Source organism: Ipomoea triloba, chromosome 1 (assembly GCF_003576645.1).
Source record: "Ipomoea triloba cultivar NCNSP0323 chromosome 1, ASM357664v1".
In the NCBI taxonomy this organism is placed as follows: Eukaryota; Viridiplantae; Streptophyta; class Magnoliopsida; order Solanales; family Convolvulaceae; genus Ipomoea; species Ipomoea triloba.
In genome coordinates, this window is record NC_044916.1 from 7,590,116 (window position 1) to 7,597,977 (window position 7,862).

Genomic DNA, 7,862 nt, shown 5'->3' on the forward strand with positions numbered 1-7,862 from the left:
TTGTGGTGCTGGATACCTTGAATCTTGATGATTCAAGTTGGAGCTAAGAACAATGAGTTTATCTTGAAAGCTTGATTATTTCTCTTAAAAAACTAGATGTTCATGCTAAGAATGTGAAAGTTGAAGAAAATTATTCTTCAAGCTGCTTCTAGGTTACCCTTTTACACTGAGCAACATTTGCCTTGGAGAGATTTGAACAACTTCAAATGTTACTGATGGCGCATATATATATAGTAAGGAGCAGCTGTGTCCAAAAGCTGGCTATATATATCCCTTAAAATCTGTTGCTTCTTCAATTCATAACTTTGGCGTGAAAGTCTCCATTTTGTAGGAAAATTATTGTGTTTAGATTATTTAGACCATTTTGCTAAGTTGTCAGTATATTTTATATCCTTCTTGATATCCTAGTCTATGGCTTCTTCATAAGTCGATCCGAGTGAGTTAGTTAATTGGTACACTCTAACATTCTAAAAAGTAATACAGTTCTGCTACTCCAGATATCCTAGTCTATTTTGACTGATATTTGAGTTAGTTAATTGGTACACTCTAACATTCTGAAAAGTAATACAGTTTCACCACTTGAACTACCCTATTCAGTTATGTAGAAGAGTTTTGACTTAATTTCATCCACTCATTTTGAGAGAGAGAAAAACCAAGATCATGCATGCAATATTCTTTGAACTTTAATTTTTCCTTTGAATTTCACAGGCATGACCAAACAAATAAACTGGGCCAGTACTCGAGAAATAATCATCTGGTAAATGAATGTATGAGAGGTCCAATATTTGAGACTTTATTGGACTCAAATTTTACAATAGTGATACCATGGACCCGGGTGCACCTTACAAGGTGGATCCGCGTCCACGGAATAAATTGTCCAAATTTTATGACTTCAACCAAGTTTGAATGCTTTTTCTCTCTATATAATCTCTATTTATTTATTTTTCTCTCTATTTAAACTCCACAAACCTTATACAGTAATCCGAGAAGTACATGTAGTGTTTTTTTTTGGGGGGTCAAAATCAATTAAGACCCATCTTGAGAATGAATGTTGCTAGATTCTTGATAGTATATATGCTGAAGTGAGATTACAACTTATGGTGATGGATCCTATCCATCAATGAATAAGGTCTATGCTAAGATTTCTCTGCAAGATAGGCAAAATACAGCCAATGCAAATGATCAGCTGTTAGTTGTTGGAAACAGTTGCATATATGGTAGAAAAATTTTCAACATTTGCTTAATTCAAGAATACATGGGTTGCAGATGATTAATGGTTTGGCTACGGAGGTTAATGGATTTTATTACTTAGAAAGACCAATTTTCTATTGCATTTATCAGTAAACTCTAGGAAAAGCATTGTCAAAACTAAGAGAGAAAACAAAATTTGCAGGAAAAAGAAGTTGCAATGAAGTTGCAAACTAATTAACTTCAAAAGGGGAAGTAGCAAAATCTTCAAAACATCAAAATTAACCAACATCACAAACGAAATAAAATCAAATCAAACTCTCAATCAAGTACAATTGGAATGAATCAATCCCCATAATTTGCTCCCTTCTTGCATAATCTCGGTCTCTGATTTGCTAATTGGATTGTTGACGTTGTAAACTCCACTGCTACCTTACTGTATACAGCCGGCCTGCTCTAACTTTCGTAGATCGACATGGTAGTATGACATCAACCAATATTGAATATGGCATGAAACAAAAACATTACAGTAATAAATAAGTATAAATGACCAATAGAAGAAAATTTTCAATGCACTAATTTAAAGACCATAACAAATGAATTATCTCACCGAGGAATGGTCCTATTGTCTCTCAGTTCCACAAGGGTGTCTTTGATTGAATGCAACTCCTTGACGGCATTGCCAATGGTCATTCTGTCCCTAGGTAACTCCATGGAACAAGCTATTCCAATCCTAAAAATTGATACAAGGCATTCTATTATCTGGTTATGAAGTAGAAGGCTTCTAGGTGTTGCATTAGCTTCTTTGTGGAATAACTTTGGATCCACAATCTCAATGACTTGCTCATGCATGCTCATTCTAACATAGTTATGAAGAGTTAAGCCATTATTGAAGATATCACCGGTGGGACTTTTACTAGTAAACATTTCTAGCAAAAGGATCCCATAGCTATACATATCACCAAATGTTGACAAATCACTTCCCATCCCATACTCTGAAAAAAATTCAAATTCAAGCATTAGTAGTCTTTCACCAAAAGTTATATATATATACTCTAAAAGTTTTTATGTTTAGTGAGAATTGATTCTCTCTTAAAAGTTTCAAGTTGTGAATATCTAAAACTCTCTCAGATAAATGATCAACTAAATTTAGAAAGGAGAATAGCCTACCTGGAGCTGCATATCCAATAGTCCCTTTAATTCCCATAGATGAACTCACTTGGTTAGATGAAGATGCAAGTGTAACTTCCGTGTGAAGAAACTTTGCTAATCCAAAATCAGCCACGTGAGCAACTAAGTCTCCATCCAACAAAATATTGCTTGGCTTCAAATCACAATGTACTAAACCTGTCTCCAATTGATTATGAAGATAATCAAGTGCATTTGCAACATCAATTGCAATATTTACCCTCTGTAACAAGTTCAGACTCTTTGAATCATTATTCTCTCCTGTGTCTTTTGAGTGATTGTCCAACCAATTATCCAGACTACCATTGATCATATACTCATAAACAATGGCCAAGAAGTCATTACCCTCATGGTCGATGCTACAACAAGTGGTCAAAACTTTTACCAAGTTTCGGTGCTTAATTTGCCTCAATGCTTCACATTCCGCCAAAAAGCTCTTTGATGCTCCTCTCACTTGAAGCTTGAAGACTTTAATTGCAACTATTTCCAAACTACCATCAAGAATGCCTTTGTAAACAGTGCTGAAGTTTCCAAATCCAATTATGCTGGATTTAGAAAATTCATTAGTTGCCTTCTGGATATTCCAATATGACAACTTTGGCATGAACTCTGTTGTTGCATCCAACTTTAAAGGCTGCTTGTTCTTCTGCTTGTAAATGAACAAAATGAGAGCCACAATTATCAGCAGAATCAAAGTCCCACTTGACAATAAAATTGCCAACTTTTGAATATGGGACAAATGTTGTCTTTCCCCTTCTCTTAGGCATGTTGACAACCCACATTGTGGAATACCTCCACAAAGGTTGTTACCAACCACCTCAACTTCAGTCTTGTTTTTTAAAATCCCTTCAGTTGGTATCTCACCTTCCAAATGGTTAAATGATAAATTCAATCGCTTCAAGTACTGAAGTTTACCTAGAAATTCTGGTATTTTTCCTGTGAGGTTATTACAGGATAGATCTAAAATTTCAAGGCTTTTTAAAGAAGTGAAAGAAGGAGGGATAACTCCATGGAAAAGATTATGATTGATGTTGAGTTCAATTAAGCTACTCAGTGCACCAATGGTACTTGGAAGTTTGCCTAAGAACATGTTGTTTGAGAGGTTTAGTGACACCAAATTTTTGAACCCGCCAATCTCTACAGGAAGAGGACCTGTAAAGTGATTGTGAGAGAGGTCTAGATGCACAAGTGATGTGAGGATAACTTTGGAAAAATTTCCTCGGAGTTTGTTTCTGGATAGATCTAATTCTAACAAATACTTTAACTTTTCAAAACTTATCGGTATAGTACCTTGCAACTCATTGAATGGTAGGTAAAGCCTACTAAGAAAGGACAGATTTCCCAATGAAATTGGAATCTCACCAAACAATTTGTTTCCTTCAAGGTCTAAAACGATGAGCTATTGAAGGCTTCCCCATGAGCTTGGAATAGTACCGCCTAGCTGGTTTTCTGATAAGACTAGGAGTTGTAAGTTAACAAGAAGATGAATTTCACTGGGAATAGTACCACTAATGACATTTTCTGCAATGTAAAAATCCTCAAGACTCGAAAAGTTTGCTATGAATCTGGACAAAACCCCTCCAAAATTACAGTTATCAAGAAGCAGGACCACTAGTGTAGTAGTACTATTGAGAAGAGATGACATGAAATCCAAATCAGTGGATTTTCCATTACCAAGTGGATTGTCATCAAGTGAAAGAAGTTTTAGTCTAAGTCCACTAAATGACGGTACCCCTCCATAAAAATCATTATGACGAACATCAAAATGGTTTAGTGCTGTGGCATTTGACATTGATATAGGAAGTCGTCCTCTTAAAAGATTACCACCAATAAGAAACTTCTCTAGATTTGGAAGGGTAGAGCCTAAATTTGAAGGAACATATCCCTCAAGTTTATTGTCTTGTGCATCAAAACGTAACAATGATGAGAGATTGAAAATGGATATGGGAATGGTAGAAGTCAGGCAGTTTTTATGTACAGAAATAGTAAAAACTTTCTGCAGGCATCCAAAAGAAGTAGGAATTTTTCCCTTGAAATTATTTCCACCAAAAGAAAGTACCTTGAGTGATGAAAAATTGCCTATGTAAGCAGGTATCTCTCCCGTCAAGTGGTTTGTGAAAACTGAAAGGTACTCAAGTTTGGACAATGATCGGAACTCCAAAGGAAATGTACCCGTTAGATTATTGTTTCCCAAATAAAAATCTGTTAGACTAACACAATGTGAAAGGTTTTTTGGAATTGTACCTGAAAATACATTACGTTCCAGATCCAACAGACTTAATCTTCTAAGTCTACCCATCGCTTTAGGAATTATACCTGCTAGAGTGTTGTTGTAAAGAATCAATTCTCTAAGAAAACTCAAATTCCCAATTGCAGGGGACAAAGAGACTTGCAGGTTGCTCGACTCCAAATCGATTTTTACAACTCGTTGGTGTTTGCGAGCACAAGTTATTCCAACCCAATTACAGAAATGGGTAGACTCATTCCATGATTGAAGAGGCAGAGAATCTCCGATCATATTGGCCTTGAATGAAAGCAATGCTGTGTGATCAGAAACATTTCCGGGCAGGGAGAAGGAAGCTTTGCAGAGGAAGGCAAATATGGAATAAAAACAAAATAGGGAAGAGCTCATTTTGTGGACTGAGTGCACTGGGACTGGGTGGAAAGATGAGAGTATATATAGAGCTCAAGAATACGTAAATGTACAAAAATACCCATTGGGAAAACCTTAATCGTATTTTTGGTGAACATATTCACTGACTTTAGCCTCTTGTCTAAACGTTGTGTTACAACTTAGAAAGCAAGAGTATGTTGCTGCCTTTCACCAAAGATCTGACTTCTTCTACCACCCCAAAACAGCGGAGGCAATCGCAATAAGAGAGGCGCTCAAATGGCTCAAGTCCTTGAATTTCCAATCCATTATTATTGAGTACGATGCCAAGCTTGTAATTAACGGTCTAAAGGACCAACCTTGCATTACCTCCTTTGATCTTATCCTTCAGGACATTAGATACTTAGCTAGTGATCTTTTAGACATTAGCTTTATGTTTGCTAAACGATCCGCGAATAGAGCTGCTCATCATCTAGCTAGGACAGCTTTACTCACTGCCGATCGTAGGGAATGGAGATTTGTCCCTCCTTCGTCCCTTCTTCATGTACTTTCTTCTGATATTTAATCCATTATGCAGTTTACGTTCAAAAAAAAGAAAGTAAGAGTATGGACCACTGAAACGACTGTTCTTTTAATTTTGTTTGATTTCAGGAAAAAGTGCGGCCACGCGGTACACGAAGGGGCGCTTTGCATAAAATTCATCTTGTTATCATAACCGGTAAAAAACTACAAGTAGGTAAACCAACTTAGGGTGTCGATGGTTGACGAGCGTAAACCAAGAATATCAATAGACAATTTTCTTCTAAGCCTTTGTTTTTACTTGTTTATAAACTGCATAATCTTTTGAAATAGTCATCATTATTGTGTTGACCATAATATCAAATAATGTACTTTCAGTATTAAAATAATATATTAAAAATGTACATTGTATTCAGGGGATGTACATTATTTGTGTACTAATACATTTAGTATATTAAAAACTTACTTTAATAATGGCCATGTCAGAAATTTTTATTAGGGCCCAAAGTAATTTTTTTTTTTAAAATTGAAATTGTTGAATGAAAATATATCGTTCATAGTTTTTCGAATAACTTCGATGTTGATATTCGTGAAAGCAAGAGCATGGGCCACTGAAACGACTGTTGTAGTAATTTTGTTGAGTTAATTCCAGCAATGGTCCCTCGACTATCATGATTTTCCAAAATTAGTCCTCGTCTTTTAATTTGGACAAAATAAGCCCTTGACTATTAGATTTCTTCCAATACTAGTCCTTCCGTTAAAATGACAGCTCTCATGCTTGCATTTAACCACACATCTCACTTTGTCATTTTTTTCATATTTCATCTCCTTCCCTTCTTTGATTGCATAGTTGGTAACAGCTTCCCTAAACTCTGTCTTATCTTTAAAGGTCAAACCCAAGGAAAATTTAGGACACTTTCCTTCTATCTCCTTCAAAAACTTAGGCAATTTCATTCGTTTTTCCTCACCATCACTGTCTACAATGCTTCCTTCATCAGAGTAGTTTATTTCATCACATGCAACTATACTACAACTTGCTTGTTTTTGGTGTTGGGCCTCTACATCACCTAATCCTCCATACTCTGCATTTACATCTATGTTTTTATCAAACTCTTCATCATCATTACCTAAGTCATCTGAAATGAATTCATCTTCACTACTATCAGATTCCTCCCCACTACTATCACTGCCAGCACACTCCTCTCCATTACTATCATCACCAACCACTCCTTTTATAATCCAGATTTCTATCACCTTGGGACTACAAGATTGGTTTACTAAATCCCAAACTTCACAATCTTGAACCAATTCTTGCAACCCATTTTCATGTAAAGAGAAGAACCTCAAAGGGTCATCCATTGTATACCCTATTTCAATTAGCTTCTCTTTTAAACAAATCAAACCCCACTCATCTTCTACCATATTTTTAAATGAACTAACAGTCCCACCCATATACTTAGCTGGTAAACTTTGAATTATCCTTCCTCCATGCCTTAAATTAAGGGTAAATATTCCTGATTTGAATAATAAACACAATGAACTACAGTTTAGACTATATATTGCAACCAACACTATTCTAGAACAAATAATAAATGAACAACAACAATACAATACAATTTATACTATTATTTACTATAAACACCTACTTTACAACAAGTAATAAATAAAATACAACAATATTGTTTATACTATTCATTACTGCAAAGCACAACTTTCTAGTACTGCAAAGAATTACTTTCTAGAACAAAGCAATACACTAAACAACAAAGAAATACACTTTACACCAACAATGGTCCCACCAACTACTTTCAACACATGTATATGCATTAAACAAAGTATTCAGCAGTAAAGGAACAACAATGGACCCATGGTCCCCACCGCTACAAAATTCATTCTACAGTCAATATATATATGTATGCGAACAAGCATATAATAAACAACAGAAAACAAAATTCAAATTTGGTCCCCACTATCATGTTTTGTTTTCTCCTAAAGCTAGACAACAAGACAAGATTTAGTGAAACGAAGTACGTACCTGTCGAATCCATCACCAAAGAATCTATTCTGGCTGTTTTTCGCTTCCAATTACTTCGTTGTTCAACTCCAAGTCAGACGATTGAGACCACACCGTTGCTGCGCTTCGTTCTCACTAACTTAGGGTTAAGCAAAATTTCTTACGATTTGGGGATTTTGAACTTTAGATGGTCAACCGGTCGTAGATGAAGGAGAATAAAAGAAGACCGAGTCGAAAGTACGTTTTTACCCCCAAACTTAACGTGTGTTCACAGCCATGTTAACGGAAGGACTAGTGTTGGAAGAAATCTAATAGTCAAGGGCTTATTTTGTCCAAATTAAA

The 7,862-nt window shown here is 35.7% G+C and overlaps 1 protein-coding gene across 1 annotated transcript; it reads right to left on the reverse strand.

The window, feature by feature from the left end:
• Window positions 1-1,452: 1,452 nt before the first annotated feature.
• On the reverse strand, window positions 1,453-6,865 carry LOC116021933 (probable LRR receptor-like serine/threonine-protein kinase At3g47570). The gene is made up of 6 exons (XM_031262495.1): window positions 6,274-6,865; window positions 4,693-4,956; window positions 3,811-4,620; window positions 2,359-3,528; window positions 1,799-2,183; window positions 1,453-1,648 (listed from the first exon to the last, which is right to left on the reverse strand). Exons 1-6 carry the CDS (start codon window positions 6,863-6,865, stop codon window positions 1,645-1,647), a joined length of 3,225 nt encoding a protein of 1,074 aa, XP_031118355.1. The 3' UTR covers window positions 1,453-1,644.
• Between the last annotated feature and the right edge of the window lie 997 nt (window positions 6,866-7,862).